The 17,619-nt window shown below is 43.7% G+C and overlaps 1 protein-coding gene across 2 annotated transcripts in view; it reads right to left on the reverse strand.

The window, feature by feature from the left end:
- The window catches only part of NHS (NHS actin remodeling regulator), a 244,029-nt gene extending 226,473 nt beyond the window's left edge, over nucleotides 1–17,556 (reverse strand). Inside the window, exon 1 of one of the 2 annotated variants that reach the window (XM_015643993.3) lies at nucleotides 17,086–17,556. In XM_015643993.3, the coding sequence (XP_015499479.1) occupies nucleotides 17,086–17,479 (394 nt within the window). In that variant the 5' untranslated portion in view covers nucleotides 17,480–17,556. The remainder of the gene's footprint in view (nucleotides 1–17,085) is intronic. The other variant, XM_015644003.3, reaches the window with a different exon arrangement.
- Nucleotides 17,557–17,619: the final 63 nt, after the last annotated feature.

Below are 17,619 nucleotides of genomic sequence, written 5' to 3' on the forward strand. Positions count from 1 at the left end.
TACAGACTACACTTACTGTAGCCATAGCTACAGCAACCTCCTTAAGCTGTGGAGCGGCTAAAAACGAGTCTGTGTGCACCTAGGACCAGTGGTCTGTGCTCATTTCTGCAGCTGGAAAGAAAGCCACCTTCTCCCCAGGGAGATGGGCAGAGGAGTCAATCCTGCACCACATCAGCACCTGGGGAGCACGGGGCAGAGGGGGCACCCTCAGTACCATAAGCATGGGACAACTTTTACCTCCAGAGGGCAGAAAAACGTAAATTGAAACGATCCAGCTTGCTGTGACTGCTCCGCATGCCCAGTCTTTTTACTGAATTCCCTCGGAGAGGGAGGGAAAGGAGGGGGGAAAAAAACCCAAAACAAAAGCCGAGGTGATTCATGAGGGCGGGCAGCTTTGTCTGCCCGAATAATGAGCTAAGGGCCAGCCCTGCCGCCCGCACCACTGCGCCCAGGCGCGCTTTGTTCCCCGCCAGCAGCTGAGAACTTCATCCGTCCCAGCAGTGCACGGTAATGATGGCAAGGGTTAAACACCACTTACATCGAGGTACAAAAGGCCAGCATCACTTTATATGAGGCCAGACAGCTGGTTTGTATAATTCCAGTTTTCACAGAGAGTTTTCTTTCCAGTGCGTCCCCTTAAAAAAGCTTTTCCTCGTGAGTTAATTCTCTCACCGGAGAACGCCAGTGCAGCTCCAATTATCTCTGAGATCATCCAAAGCTAAATTTGCTGTAAAACTCAGACCTGGGATATAAGGCTTCAAGAGAAAAACTGTTATAAAAGTCCTCACCATGAAATAATTTAAAGACAAGGCAGAGAGTTTGTTTCATGTCTATCCTGTTGTGGTTTTTTCCCCTAAAAAAATCTAACCACTCTATGTTTCTAGGAGTTTCCAGATAAGAACATCTGTTTTTAAATAATCTCAGTGCTACTTTGGAGTTTCTACATCTTACCATGACACAATCAGCTGCTTTTTATTAACTTACTTGTTTGTGCAACAGCATTGGTGAATGTTCATCCATTCATCGCTGCACATCAAGCAGCTGGGGCAGATCCAGCAGCAGGAGTGTTCAGTGCTTGCCAATGCTGGTATATCAGCACTAACTAGTAGCTGAATCCTGCTTGCCTTGCCTGAGCAGGCATTCACTGAAGACAAACACATACACAGTTGCTTACTGAATCCTCCTTCCTCCACATTTTAACAGTTAAAAAGTGAACTAAAAGCATAACGCAAGAGTGAGGCATTCAAGGTGCAGCTGAATCCTCCTTCCCCAAACTCCCTGTCTCCAAGACTCTCAAATCATTAAAAAAATGCCCTTTTCCAGAGCTATCTCTGCAACCATGAGAACAGAAAGGAGATGATCCATGAGGATTCCTGTGAACAGATTTTACACTATCACACACAGCTTTGCAAGGCTTTGGGATGCTATCCTAGAAGTCATTGGAATTTTTCACTGTGAGAGCTAACAGTCTCTGACTCCCAAAGAGCTGAGGGAGGGGGCAGAGTAAAACAGTCTCCAATCTGATATGCTGGATGACCTTCACCTCAGCCTGCTACCTGAAGCCTTTGACACCTGATTGTCCTGTCGAGAATGGATGGAGGATACTGGACATCATTCTTCACAGGACAAAGAACAGGAGCAATAGTAACACTCACAGGTGCAAGGTGTGCCACAACAGCCCTCAGGGACCAGAAATGAACAGTTTCACTTCAACAATGTGCATGTTACCACAAAAGAGAGAAAGCCCCTTTACTGCACTCGGTCTGACTGACAGGCTATCTGCCCTGCAAGTCTTCCTAATGGCTCAGAGCAGTGGACTTGATGCCTGCCCTTTTAGAAGGTAAATGAAAAGGCATGGTCCTTGAAGCTTTTCATCATGGCACCTCAAGTTCTTAGATGCTTCAAGAACTGGATTATAGAGGGGCACATGGAAGAACCAGAGAAGCCCATAGAGTCTAGTCTGATTTCTGCAACTATATATATTCTGTAGCTACCCTTTGACAGCACTATTCTATCTGATCTGATTTTGACATTTTGCAGTGAGTGGAAGTGGACAAGGTCCTTGGCAGCTGTGAAGATGCTGTGCATGATGGAGCGAGGGGGGTGTTTCACTGAAAGGCAGGTCTCAATTTGTCCTACAGTGCCCAATGATCTTACAAGAACAGATTGCAAGCAGCTTTGAAATGTCGTGACCAAAGCACTATTGCTGTCCCTGCTGGAAACAAAAGCACCTTGTATTCATGCCATTAACTGAGAAGTTTTATAAAAAGCCCTCTCCTCTACCAAACTGCCACTGTAAATCGAAGAATGGAGATCTCCACCTCCACTGAAATGAACAAAGCTGTAGATCTGGGTTTAAAAGGTAAGGGGGGGTCTGATTACACTTTACAAGCCACCTGCAGATCTTGAGTAAACTACTATTTAATTGAATCACTCTTCTGAAATTCCCTTTAAAGCAAAAGAAAGATACTGACTCATTATGGTTTCTTTGATCCTTTCCAACACAAGCAGCTATATATAGCAAGTAATTTTCCTTTCCTGGGTCCTCCCCTTTTTTCTTCCTGAAGTGTCAGCCTGCTCCAGGACACAGTCCCTGCTTGTGCCATAACACCGTTTATCCTGCCCACCATCTCTGTTAAAGATGCAACAGTTCTGATTAAACTACTAACCAGGTAGGTCTCCTGACATAGGTGGGTAAATCATGTCTACCAAGGCACAGCAAAGAATAACCACATCAGGACACTGCTTGTGACTTTCCCAGTCTCTACCAGCATTTTGGGCAAGGGCTGACTTCAATACGTCCTGCTCTGTCCACATCCCCTCAGGAATACCAATCAAACCTAATGTTCCCTAGAACCCTTTTATGCTGGAGCATCTCTTTCTTGAGAGACTTCATACTTAAATGATCATTTAAATATTCCTCTATATGTGCATGATAGCTACACTTCCTCTATGCTTGTGAACTATGGAGGAAGAGCTAACAGTAGTTTAATAATACACTAAGGTGATGGTAACAAAAGCAAAGCTACAGCTTTCCATAACATTAGATTTACTATATTAAGCTTTTAATACTGCAAGAGATTAACAGTGACAGATTCTCTTGTACAGTAGCAAAAGCTATTGCAATTCTTGCAACTTTCACATTAATCACATTTAAACATGCTGCTAACAGATGGGCATCATGGAGTGCTAGGTCTCTCACAAGCCAGTACTAACAAAAAGCTTGTCTAGGAGATCTTGTGGCTTCTACAGTTCAGAGGGATTGTATATCCAGGCACCTTGTTATTGTTTTCATTGTATATTATCTAAGATTATTAGAAAAGCTCAAGTTAAATAGACGACAGACTTCAGCATACGTGAGCAGGGAAGGGAAAGGGAGGGGGACAGAAAGAGTCAAAACAAGACCACCCACACAAAGTTCCTCTAAGTCCACACTTCACATGCATGATCATGATTTTTCCACTACACAGGGAAAGCATTAGGTTCTGCACTGCAACTTTTCCTCTTACACTACTACCTGCAAAAACCTTTCCCCAAAGTCCAGACACAACCCCAAGCTGTGAAAAATGAGCTGCCAGGCTCAAACCTGGCTGGACAGAAATGGCTGTCTGTCCTCCCTCCCCTTTCACTAGTGCAGATGTCAGGTTCAGGTGCCTCTTTTTGACTAAAGCTGGGAGAGCAGCGGAAGAAAACCAGAGTTAGAACTTGGCATCCAGATAGAACATAGATGTTTAATAAACTACCCAGCACCGTTTTTTAATTAAACCAAGTCCCAAGGTAAAACCTCATCTTTACATGACTGTAATTAACCAGGACACACTGTAATGTAAGAAAGCTCAATCTTGAGCCAGACCTCAAAAGAAAGACTGGCAATTGCAAACTCAGCCTGACCTAAGGTTAGTCCTTACAGAGTACAGCCTGCAGATCTCTTCAGTTCCAGCCTGCAAGGACTCCTGCTTGCTGAAAAGTAAGACTGGAGATTCCCACCTGTGGGCAATGCCTTCATATGGCACCTGGAAGCATTTCCCATCCATGAAGGACAGAAGCATTCCTGATGTGGAAGGGGCTCAGCCTTGCAGTGTGCCTGTCATTTACAAAACAAGTCTGTCTGTGTGTCGTGGATCTATCGCCCCACAAACCAACTCGCTCTCACCGGTTGTGTGATAACTCCTCTGAGAGAAAGGATGTGCTGGCACTCTGCCACAGACCTAAGAGAGTGCCAAAAAGCCTGTGGCAGTACCCACTTCACACTGTGACATTCATGGAACTTAAGGGACTCATCCCAACACAAAACTTCCTCTGCTCAAGAGTGAAAGACAAGCTCACCTTTGAACAAGACAGATGGTCCAAAGTTTAGAGTGCTAAAACTTGGTGATCTGAATGCCACTAAGAACCTTCCCCTAAGCTATCATAAAAAGTCGGTGGATGAATCCAGGTCTCCCAAGCAATAACATTTTAGCTGCTCAGACCTCCTTCTCAGTTCCAGCCTGCAAAACTAAACATTCTCAGCTCACTCAGGAGGAGTTCATCACCTGGATAGGTCTGAGTCTGCTCTACACATCTACCAGACATTGACAGATAGCAGAGGAGTCCACCTAAAAGCTATGTGCTGTGTTTCCTCAAAAACCACATCCCAGTGTCCACAACGTGCTTGGCCAGGACCACACTGTCATGGGGCTTCCAGGGAGAAGAATTCACATGACAGTCACAACTGACCACCATGATACCAAAACATAGCAGAAAAAAGGTTGTTCAGATATGGAAGGAAAATTCAGGTGATCTTCCACAAGCTCTATAAATTTGTGAAATATTCCTGTAGTGCTATCAGGGCACAAAGTAGTGGAGAGGACTCTGTATTACGTCAATGAGAATGATATTGGTATATAATTCAGCATCTTCATACTCAAGGAATATGATCTGAAAGGAAAAACAGGAATTACTTTGACACTGGAGAGGTAACTTGGACAAAGAAATATCGTAGTATCAGCCCAAGTTTGTCTCAGTCAGCTCCAGCCTTCAGTACTAGAGCACTTAATTATGCTATCCAGCATTTAGCTTTAGGGCTCTGTCCATCTGGCTCATGCCACTAGAACCAAGAAGCTACAAAAGAGCAGACTGCAGCAAACAAGGTCAGTATGTGCCAACTTCTGTAGAGACATATTTAACCAGCCCAAGGCTGGACTGTCTCAAAAGGGAACAAAGGAATGGGAGACATCTCTTTGCAAAAATAAATACAAAACATTCCTTCTGTGCATCTGCAAATGAGACTGTATGACAGAATCACAGAATGAACTGGGTTGGAAAAGACCTTTTGAGATCATCAAGTACAAACTATGACCTAGACTTGCGTCACTTTGCCTTTCACTTACCCATCTGTTTTCCTGGAAGATTTAATTTAATTAACTTGGCTTTTCTATGTTTTAATTTTATTTTTCAGCCCTTGCTGTAATATAGCAGGGGCAGTTCATTCAAAAGCAATGTGTTTACTCTTGCAAGTATGCGAGTACCAAACAGCAGAATTCACACATCCCTAAACAAGATGTACCTTATTTCTGAAAACCCTACATGCAGCAGAAGAGCTTCCATCAATAACATCACAATCTCTGAGTTCAAATTTGTCTTCCATCTAGAGAGGGAGGGAATGCGAATGAAGTGAACTCAACCGTGAGATGCTTTTGGATCAAGATACAAAGCCAAAAAAAAGGAGAAAAAAGATACATCAATTACCTTCAATTTTTATTGCTGTAATGAGAGCTGGAGTACTAAATATCTTCTCTTATTTGACCAGTTTGTTGCTAATATGGCTGTAAATTTCTTCTCCCATTTAGCAAACTTTTCTAATCTCAGTGACCCTTATGATCTTGTCCAATCTTTCTACTTGTCTTTCATTATCTAGATATGCATTTCTCTGTGTATGTGTATATATATATGTGTATGTGTGTGTGTGTGTGTGTGCACGCTCCTCCTCTAGTGACACACAGAATTTTGAAGAACCTCTTCTTGTTTTTCTTCCTCTTTAAGGAAAACCTACTTCAATTGTAATTTAAAAAGATCAAAGATCTGCACAAAAATGGGCACACTTATTTTATGGTGACAGAACCTTTTAGTTTCACAGTCCAAGATGCTGCTTATCAAGACAGATCTAAAGTCAAACGGGATTCAGAAAGGAAATAAATAATCATCCTGAGCTGTGATATTTTGCAGTTCTCTTATTTTCTTTAACTAATTGTAATTCTACTGGGTTCTTAGGAACAAGCAGATAAATGAAACATACTTTTAATCTACACTAATAATTTGTGTTAAGTTCCACTTGGACAATTTCATAAATGAATAGTCACTTTATAGCTGCTGAATGTAGCTGTAACCCATTCACTCATTTACAGACACAGCACTTCTCAAATACAGCTCATTTTCATCTGTATTTGTAGGCAGATATTTTATCATTGGATCTGAGAGAGAATCGTACTCTAAATTTTGTGTCTATTGACAGAGGTCCCTAAAAATATTTACAGCACAAACTGGGTAAGTCCCTTGGGTCATATCTGGACATTGATTCACCTCAGCCAACAGAGATATATAATTAATAATAAACCTTTAGGTGAGCCTCCTAGTCTCCCTTAGGAGGGTTTTGTCCAGAGCACAGCTTATCCAACCTCTGTCTTGGCATCAAGGCAATATCAAGCCTGTGGCGCCTGTAACAGAGGCTTAAAAATACTACTGAAGAAATGAAGTAGTGATACTTATTTTAGATTATTAGCAGGGTAATGATTGCCACAAAAATACACTTTAGCTACAGTGCAATTTGAAAGTACAAGAACTTAAACCAGTGCTTTTAATGTGCCAGGCACAATGAGTGCATTTACAACATCTATTAAAAGCAGGTTATGTTTGGGGGAGGGGGATAATTACATCTTAGCAGGTAGTTTATTAACTGAACAAGACAGCATCACATTAAAGATAATCAATGGAGAATAAACCACAGCTGTAAAAATTAATACTGCTCATTCACACCAAGAAGGGAGTGAGGGAGGGTTGTCTTTGCTATTAAGACAGAAGTAAAAGTATAGCCCCTGTGAAACCACCATGAGAAGAGGAGTAAAGGATAGGATGGCACAAAATTGAAGTCATTCAAGGCATAAGTTTCAAAAAACAATACTGAAATTGAAAAGAAATAATCAGCAATTCTAGAGGGGAAAGAGGAATACGAACAACCAGTTTTGCAAGCAGCGTAACTAATGAAGCCTGGTTTTCTCCAGCTTTTATGTCATGCAAAGACTGATTTTCACATTGAAGTAAATGTGAGCTCCAAGCGGAGCACTTTTTTTTTATTAGGTTGGAACATTTATATGGGATTCCTTCCCTAGCAGATTTTCTAGTTTCCAATAAAGAACAAGACCTTCCTCCAAATGCAGTAGGAATAATCTGTCCTCTCCTTTACCTGGCAGCTTCTTTTATGATTTCTACATTGTGGCAATGTAGTTGAAATTGCAGCTGAGTAACAAATATAAAATTCCTGAATGGCTGGTGCAAGATACCCAGGCACACCCACCCCCTTCCCTGCTATACACACAGAATGTGCTATTCCTTCATATTTGCTTTGGATAAGAAACAAGTCTAAAAACAGTGCTGCCAGGATAATCCAACTTACAGGGAAAATTTATCTTTGGTATGCTACCCGTGTGCAAATTGCTTCAGGCAATTTTCTGGAGAGACCAAGACCTCAGGTTCCTGCAGCAATACTTGTTGTAGGGAGCAGTCAGTACCAGGAGGGGAGATGAGACCTCCTCAGTGTGCTGAGATAGGAGCCTCTGTAATGATTTTAACTGCTGGGATAGAGGAAGGCCAGAGGAGCTGAGTTCAGTACAGCCTGAAGCAGCAGAACCAGTCAGAAACAGGTTTGGATAACTATGAGAAAGTCATCCCCCCAAAAAAAAATCAAGAAAGAAAAAAGGCTTGTATCCAAAATTTCAGCTATGCAGAGCTATGTAGTTTCCAGGGTTAAAGCTGGGCATGTGAAAGCCAGTGGTCAATTCATGATATATGATTTCTTTTCTTAGAAATGAATTAAAATACATCTCTTGACTCTCATCCTGTACACAACACTTAACCAAAAACCACTTCACCAAAGAAAAAACCATGCCTATGACAAGAACTGGCCCTCTTTTTCCTGCAAGTAAATAAACCTTACAGGGAGAAAAAATGCAACTGAGTAGTATCTATTCTTTGGACCCATTCTGATTTGCATGATAAGCATTAAATCATAATTAATCTCTTGTTTCACTTAAAATTAAACCACCCCTTATCATAGATCACTAAGTAGTGGATGCAGTGAAACATGTACAGCATCTTTAAAAAGTTTGCCTCTGAGCATCACAGTGAGTTACTGCTGCCTATCTTGAGTTTCATCATCCAGAAGATCTGATTTCTGCAATCATGGACAGTCATAGGCATCTGAAGAGAACAATGCTTGGTAATGCCTTTCTGGGTAAAAAAAAAATAATAAAATTTGAGCATGCACAGAGAGCCCAGTTTTGCCTTTAAAGCAATCCAAAGCCTCTGGACACACTGGAATTTTTCAGTGCACCTCACGTACTCTGCCCCTAAAAATGACTCAATTCTGTAGTCATCGATATACACATCTTCAAGAAGGATTAGCACCTCTTCCTCACCCTCTGTCCAAGCCAATTTAAAAGTCTGCTCAAACATTGTCAATATAACAAAAAACACTTTGATAAGGCAGGGGGAAAAGCTGCAGTGGACTGAAGACTGTGCATATTTATAGCACAAACACACCGCCCCACACTCATTCCCCTTAATCACATGCACACACTTGCAAGACATCTCCTCCAAACTTTCTCAGGGACTCGGTCTGAGTGGCTCTAGTTCAAAGTCCAACTGCCTTGGCAGCTGAAAAGAAAGAGAAAACCATGGTGGCTTTGTAAGAATTACAGTGATCCTATTAAAAAAAAAATATGTCACTCTCTGCTAGGACTTAACATGGCAGTGCCACGCAGCACTCATTGAATTGAGCAGCATTTCAAGCACACAGCTCCTGGTGCAATAAGACTACAGGCTTAATTAGGTTCCTATCAGTATTGCTTTTTTCCTGCCTTCAGCCAAGAAGGTATAAGAAAAGATTGTCCAATACAGATACTGCAATTTAAAGTCTCGAGTTAAGAACACAGTGGGTGTATATCTACTATAAAATCTACCCTAAAAACATGCCAGTTGTTAAACTAAAGCAGTGCATTAGAAGCAGTTAGATATAATGAGAATGTAAATGGAAAGTATTCTAGAGAGATATTTCAGCTAAAAACAGCATACACTCTATGCTATCTTTTATTTTAATCATGCTCTAAGCCCTGCCTTTTTGAACTTTTTATAAATTCTGCTATCTCCCTTTGCAGTTACTTACATATTGGTATATAAATTCAAAGACGAGAAGCAATTAGGAATGAAGCGAAGACTCCCTCTCTTGATGCTAATACATCAAAGGAAGCGAAAAAAAACCTTCCCCCCCTCATACACACTGGGTAACACAGAGAGTTTCTGCTCTTCACAGCCTAATAGCTCAAGTAGCTCCAGTCGAGAGTCTGATGTCAGCCTCTGATTACATGGAGATGCCAAGCGATTGGAAAGAGCAGCTTTAGAAAAATCCCAGTTCTCCGACTCCGGTGACCACACAACCCTACAACAATGCTTTTAGAACACATGTGTATTATTCACATCAGCTGGTCCTATTTTTTCCCCACTTTGGACATTGAAACATTGCTATTAAGAGTACCCTGAGGGTATCTGCTTGATTAAGGTACAACATGTGTGAAGGAAATTTGTCAGATCAGGGGCTTTTTTTGAACAGCTGTTGCTCCCCTGCACCCAATCTCCTTTGCTCTCCAGTTTGGAGAGAGGAGGAGCCAGGTGCTGCCTTTAAACAGACACACTTGAGAAGTCTGCTTTTGCCTGAATGGAGAGGGAGAGGTTGGGACTGGCTCATGGCAGGGATCAGTAAGGATTGCTCCCATTCTTTTTCTGCACCTCTGCACATTTCTGCCAGACCAGCCTAATCTGATCCTTGGAACTGAAGCCTCAGAAGAAGTAAACCTATGTAAGAAATGCCAACAAAACCTGATTCTGCTGATCCAGAACAGCAGCTGAGTGGCACCCTGAAATTGGGTATTTATACTTTCTTCCTGCAAGTCCTTCCCTCAGTCCAAGGACACTTGAAAACAAGAGTTTTTTGGAAACACTCCAGGCCCTTCATCTTTCAAAAAGGAAAACAAACGTCTCTTATGCATCTGAATCAACAGGTGAGCACCCTCCCCATGCCCTCAGCACATCACCATAGCTCCCCTGTATGAGTAGGGGAACTAACCAAAAGTAGGAATGACTCCATGGATTTCACTGGAGCATTCATCTTATGTTTCTGTATGAACACAAACATTACACTATTAAGGCCTTTAAATAGAAGAATGGAGTTTTAAAGGGGCTATAGGAAGAATTTCTGTTAAACCACTGGATCCACAGTAAATTGATATCTTTTACAGGTCTGGTTCCATATTCTCTGCTGTTTTGCTCCTGTAAAGGAGACCTTACTGGTCTTAAAGGAGATAAAACATTTCCAGCAGAATTTCTAATAAACCCACTGGAGACTTTTGCTTGGCTCTTGAGTATGAGCCAGAAAGAAGCTGCACTAACTACTATGATATTACACAGCTATGTGGCTGCAGTCAGGTGGAAATCAAGCACTGAATGTTTTTTATATGTTCTTTAACTGGCAGACTCTCCATCTAGTAACAAAATTCCCAAACAATCAAACCTGGTACATTAGCTTAAGTACTATTTGTGGAATGACAAGCAAGGAGCTATAGAAGAGACAAAGGCATTCTGGGCTACACCAGAGGAAGACCAAGTAAATGATATTCTGCAAAACTCTAGGAGATTTACACCTGTACAACAGGGAATGGCTTTGGAGGAAAATCAGTGCTTTCTGCTTCTCATGCTTTGTACCAAAGTCTACTGAGTCTACCTGAGCACTGAGCTCTCAGAGCCTTTCCACTGAGCATCTCACTGGCCTTGGCAGGACACAGGATTTTACACTATACTTTTATCTGCAAAGAGACCAGAGTCTGCATTCCACAAGCTAACAGTACTGAAGGTGACAAGCCCAGCTTTCAAAAAGTTACATCCCTGCCAAAACCACCTGACAAATTCCATCCCATTACCTGCTATCACATACTAAATGCACAAGAAAAAAATACCTCAAGCAAAGCCTCTGAATGGTCCAATTCCTGTGTTAAAGGTCTTCTATCACCATTCTGTAAACAAAGATAAGGCATTTTTCTCCTAAATGACAGTACTCTAGCTAATGGTGTTCTACTGAATGTTAAAGTAAAGTGGGGATGAGGTGCTTAAGTGAGCAGGTTTTTCTTCCTCTGTCCCTTTGTTGTTCTGACAGCAGTAAAGGTAAGAAGGAAAGCCCATGCTTTGGCCTCCATCTCCTTTTCACTCGGCTAATGTGCCATCAATCCTCTGCGTTTAGAAGAAACCCTGCAGTGGGAAATTCTTCTACTTTTCCCACACCCACAGCTTGGGTTATTTGCATTCATGGACAAACTACAGGCAAATGCACCAGAAAGGTGAGTTCTTTAACATGAATGAGTACACAGTGACCAGTAGAACACCAGGAAACCAAGCCTGGCAAGTAAAGCCAAAAGCCTTTCTCCTTTTCCAAAAGGACAAGTGAAGAGTTGTGTCATTCCATTCAGGCAGGTGAAGGACACAAAGCTGAAAGTGACCGATTACTACATCCAGTGTACAGCTACTATTCTTTGGAGGTTTTATTCTGCACCCAACAAAGACTTGACAATTAATATAATTTCAGTGTACAAAGGAAGCTCTCAATACATCTTCTTGCTTCATGTCCCCAAGGTTACATTAGTGTACACCTCTAAAAGTGAAACTAGCCTCACACTTAAATAGGCTGACTAACTATAAAGGACAATAATACAAAGTTAAAGGAAGCTAGGAATCTCTTTTGTGTTGTCTCCAGCAGTATCTGAGATATTTTTGTGTAAATGTATCCAACCCATGGAGATATACAGCTGTGCATCAGTAGCACAGAAAATCCATACAATGAAAATTGCACTTTAAATCTCAAGGATCTTGAGAAGCTGAGATAAAGTGCAACACTTATCTTCCCATCTGAGATGTGGTTTGTTTTTTTTTATTTCAAGATGCATCTACTCTTAAGGTCTTATGTATGTATCTCCCTGAAGATGTCAGCAAGGATGCTCACCAACCCTAAGCCTCAGAGGGCCTTACAATGTGATTGAATTCTGAGATAGAAGCATGACAATTTCTTGATTCCATTTCAACAGCAATTGAGACCAGCACATCAAGTCAAGGAGGAGGAGGTGCATTTTCTGATGAGCTTTGGGTCCAATATATGTTTTGTAAAAATGGTAGGATTGTGGCAGAAAATACATGAAAACCTTATAAGGGATTAAACATTTCCCTGCAATGCTCAAAAAACAAACAGAAAAGCATTATATCAGTGTGGTTAAAAGCCACACTAACAAACACTCCAAACCAAACAAAATTGAAACAAAACCACCTAAAAAGCACAAGGAAAGAGACTAAAAGCAAGAGTGAAACTTGCCAGGCTGCTCTCAGTAACCAATTTCAATCCAAGAGAATGAATTTATGCAGAGCCTAAAATGATAAAGAATCAGTTCAGAGCTGTTTTTTTTAACTCAATACTAACACTTCAAGAAGCAAGAAAATCCTATAGAGGAGCTCGCTGTAGAGTTCCAGGGGCCTCTGAAGAGCAGAGTAACACGGGAGATCCCCACACTTCTGAGCAGCTGCATCGCTAACTGTTAGCGCATAGCAAAATCAGGAATGGAAAAGCAGAGCAATGAAGATACAGCAGGCAACTTCTGGAAACCATACAGCTTTTAGAAAGATTGGCTACTGGTAACACATTGATGCTTTCGAAAAAAAGCCTGGAATGTGTGGAATTCTCTGGGATGCCAGGGTGCAAAAAGGATCTCATTAGCTAGGGCTTTCAAAATCCACTGCCCGGTTGTTGCCTATTATTCAGAAAGCAAGATGGCTTACATCATCAGTTTCTGTAAAGTACAATATTCCACTTAAACAGCCAGATCTCTAGTCCCCTAGACTGAGAAATCATCTTTCCAAATAACCATGGAGGCACTGAATCCCAAGTCTACACGCTAGTCCAGCACTTCTATGTTTCTGTATTACCAAGATAATCAAACATCTAATAGCAAAACTGGGCTGTACCACACTGCTCAGTTCTCTTGTTGGCAGCAAGAAAACTCTAAGCAACATCCAGACTGACAACAATCATGTTATTCCCACATGGTTCTGCTTTAGAAGCAGACCCTGGAGCTGCTCATGATGAAAAGCAGTAGATTGGCAGAAGGGCAAAGTAGTTAGTTCAGGAACTGAGCAGGAAAACATTTCTCACCCTTGTTTCTCTTACATTCAGAAGATGGGAAAGGATTCATATTTGCAAGATGCTGGCTGGCCAGAGGCTTAAAAGAAAGATGAAAGGACAAGCAGCATCTGGGGAGGCAGAGGTGAGGGACCTTGAGTTTTTGAAGATGACCTGCTTGTAACTGCCCAGAATCCATCCTTTATTGTGCCTAAAAAAGTTTTCCAATCACACTGAACAGTGACAAAAAGAAAGGGCAACACACAGGTAAATACCTTTACCAGTAGCTTAGTAGAGGACTTAAAGTACTTTAGCAAAGTATACGCACACTTGCAAAAGCTCACCATTGCAACAGCAACAGAGCTGAGAATGTTAAGGCCATGTGAAAATGACAGCAGGAGTGATAAGCTTTACTGGAAAAATGCCAGCTTTAATTAACTTTAATTCTTCATTAATATTCTCTGATTCCAACATAGATGTTCTAATAAAATAATACATAATTTTCAGTATCATATACAACACTATTATACAAAATTGTATTGTATGATATTTTCAAGAGAACTCCTTTCCTGCTCCCCTTCCCCTTGGTATCATCTCTGCAGTTTCCAAGGAATGGCATTCTGGGCAAGGAATGCCCCTATAAGCACTGGCTCCAATAGCTCTTGAGATGGCATTAGCCCATCATTTTCCTTTTCCTAATGCAGCCTGAGTGTTCACAGGGGAATCTCAGAATCCAGCTGGCTTATGAGGCATGGAGATAAAGGCCTTCCACTGTCACAGCTCAGTATCTAGGGCATGTCCAGTAGCATTACTCTCAAATCACTGTGCTGCACTTGAAGCTGGAATATGAAGAACGTCTCACTGTGGCAAGTTAGGCTAGTAGTTTCAAACTGAATACTTGAAAAACTTGTGGTTGTGCTGCACTGTCCTGCTGTTAACATCCCAGTACATGGTGTCTTGGTCAATGTACCAACAAACCCAGCCTCCAGACTCATAATATGCAATAAAATCAATGCAGCCATTGCAGTCATGGCATGGGTGGGGTGGCTGCATGCCTGTCACCAACTTGTTCCTTGTGGTCGTGAGTCCAAACCTCCAGCCAGTTCTGAATTTTTCTTAGATGTGTCATTTGGGCTGGACAGCTAAAAGACAGCCCTGAGGCCATCCATCATTTCCATGCTCACCACTGGAGACAGAAGTCAGCATGCCTTAATGTGATGCTGATTAGGTCCTGGGCAGATCTGTGACCACCTGCAATTGCTCTCTTGGTTTCAAAAAAACAACTGGGTGTAGTAACTTGAGTGTAATACTTTCAGGAGTGAATTATGTAGGCACTTCATGCATAAAACAAACATTAGCATAGTCTTGCTGAAAGTAATAATGAAGGAGGAGGCGTCAGCCCAGAGAGGAGAAAGCACACTATCATTATACACTACAGGGAAGATGGGCAGCTTCCTGCTAGGCAGTTTTATCTGTCCCTTGGGAACAGTGAGCGGTGTGGAGGCCAAAGGGAGGTATTGCTATGGGTGTGTATGGATTCTGGGGGAATGTGAGGCGATAATGTGTAGAGTGGTGCTGTTCAGCTCTGGGTCTCAGCTGAGATGTTCAGACGCAGCACTATGTAAAAGCAGCTTGGCTGATCTGCACTGGAGGGGGAATAAAAGCAGCCAGAGGAGGCAAAGAAGTTGGCTAGTCATGTACATTGGATTGTACTGAGACTTTCACCTTTAGGGAAGATGTGGTGCAGCGCTGCACAGAGTGATGAGGACAGGGAGCTGTGCTTTGAGCAGCTGTACAGCTGCAGGCAAGACTGGAGAACGGGTGGGGGCAAAGCCCAGTGCTGTGGAGGATCCCTTGGCTGACCAGACCTAGGGACATCTGCAGATCTATCAGTGGCACTGAGGAAGGAATAACAGCTGGCAAACACAGGGAAGATCAAGATCAAAATTTTCTCCCCTCTTAAAGAGAGAAGGAGTTAAAAGAAAACTGAACACTAAAAAAATGGATTCTGCATTTATCATCACAGGGATAAAGCCAGACTCTAATTAAGCAGATGACATAACTGTGCTGTAATATCAAGATTTTGCTCTGTGATTTGCAAACAAGCTGCACTTGCACAATCCAGAAAGAAAAAAGCCATAGAGATTAGAACAGCTAAGCTCTGCTCTCACTTACATTAGTGTATACCCACACTTACTCAGCTCAAAAGACCTACAGATGAGAATGTGATACGAGGAGTTTCATTTCCTCAGACAGTTCTCTCACTAGCCCAGCCAAGCCTCCTTCTCACTGCAGTTTCCAATCACAGCCCAGCACTCTGCTCTGATTACACACTCATCCTGAAACCACAAAAAATCTCCCTTGGTCTCATCTATGGTTGTTGTACATTCATACATCACCAGCAAAGTCACTGTACAGCTGCTGAGTATGTAGCTTAAATACTGTTGAATACTTAAAGCTTGATTCTGTTAATCAGGACAGCTTCATCGATCCTAGAAGAGTTACATATATTCTACAATGCTCCAAAGGGGAGGAAATCCAAAACACAATTTTTTAAATGGCATATTCATGCAGAGGGCATGGTCTTGTTTACCCTGGTGTAAACTCACTATGCTGTACTTAGTGGAGGTACTCAGGATTTAGAGGGGTACAGCAGAAAGCAAAAACTAAACCAAATTCTCCTTTCAACCCATTGCTTTTCCTAAAACAGATACTGAGAGGTCAGAACCAACACCAGTCGCTGCTACTCCAGACTTGCAACCCACAGCCCTATCTATCAAACAAACACGTATCCACAAGTGCTTGGGAAGCGTATTCACCAGTGAGAGTACGAAATCATTACACTGCTGTGAACACGAGCCATATTCAGCAGAAATCAGCAGCTGTTAGGACTACAGAGCTTTTCACTGCTTTTATAGTTTGGGTGGAGAAGAAACAGGATTCAAGCACTGCTCATAACACAAGTTCTATATTGCCTTGATCTTTATCCTCCTCCCCCTCCTCCACCCTCCCCTCTTCGCTCTTCAGGGCCACTCTTTAAACAGAAAGAAGTCATTAGCCAAACTTCCTTATTTTATGGCCCCGACAGTTAGGTAACGACGAAGCAATTTTATTATTCCCACTTAAGAGCGTTCGATCGGGAATTCAGAGACACTTCTAAGGGGTAGATATCTGTCGGGGAAGGGGGACAGGCCGGCAATGGGAGAAAACCCAAATATGCCCGAGTGCGGCGGATCATCTCCATCAGCCCCGGCGTCCAGCTGACAGACCTCGTCCCCCTCCCTGGCCAAACCCTTGGCTGCAGAAGATGCGTCCCGAGAGCCCCGCCAGCCAGCTCCTTACGTAAGGCACAAACCACTGACATCATCCCTCCCGCCGGCATCGCCGCGGCGCCCAGCGGCGCCCACAGACCCGACCCGACCCGCGCCCGCCCGTTCCCTCCCCACTCGGCTGCCCCGCCAGGGCTCCTTTCCCACCGACTCTGCCCCCAAACTTTGTACGGCAGGTTGCCAGGGGATGGCTTTCCCCACCGGGCGCCCCGTGCTGCGGCGCGCCCCATCCATCCCGCGGTGCGCCCCATCCATCCCGCGGTGCGCCCCATCCATCCCGCATTCCGCGGTACTTACGCACTGCCTCCTGCTTGGGGTCGAGGCCGCGCACGGCTCCCTGGAGGCCGGCGATGCGGCCGTGCAGCGCCCGTACGCGGCGGTGGGTGCCCTGGATGTCAGCCTCGACCTCCTGGAAAAGGGTGCAGGCGTGCCGGGCCACGTCGGAGAGCTGTCGGAGGATCCGCGACAGGGCTACGTTGCTGACCGAGCAGAGGTCCAGCACCATCAGCACCGCCGCCGCTTCCCCGCCGCCGCCGGCCGCCTCGGCGCCCTCGCTCGCCGTTCCCGGCTCCTCCGGCGGCGGGTCCCGCGGCGGCGGCGGCTCCGCGCCCCAGCTCTCCTCTAGCACGGAGGCGGCGGGCTGCCGCCGGCACAGCCGCTGCGGCTCCACGGTCCGCTTGGCGAAGGGCATGGCCGAGCCCTCGGCCGGAGCTCTGCCGGGCTCCCTCGGGCACTGGCGGGGATAGCTGCCCTCCTCCTCCTCCTCTTCCTCCTCCTCCTGCTCCTCGTCCTTCTCCTGGCCGCCGCCGCCGCTCCTTGCCCGCGGCCGTC

Source organism: Parus major, chromosome 1 (assembly GCF_001522545.3).
Source record: "Parus major isolate Abel chromosome 1, Parus_major1.1, whole genome shotgun sequence".
Classification (NCBI taxonomy): Eukaryota; Metazoa; Chordata; class Aves; order Passeriformes; family Paridae; genus Parus; species Parus major.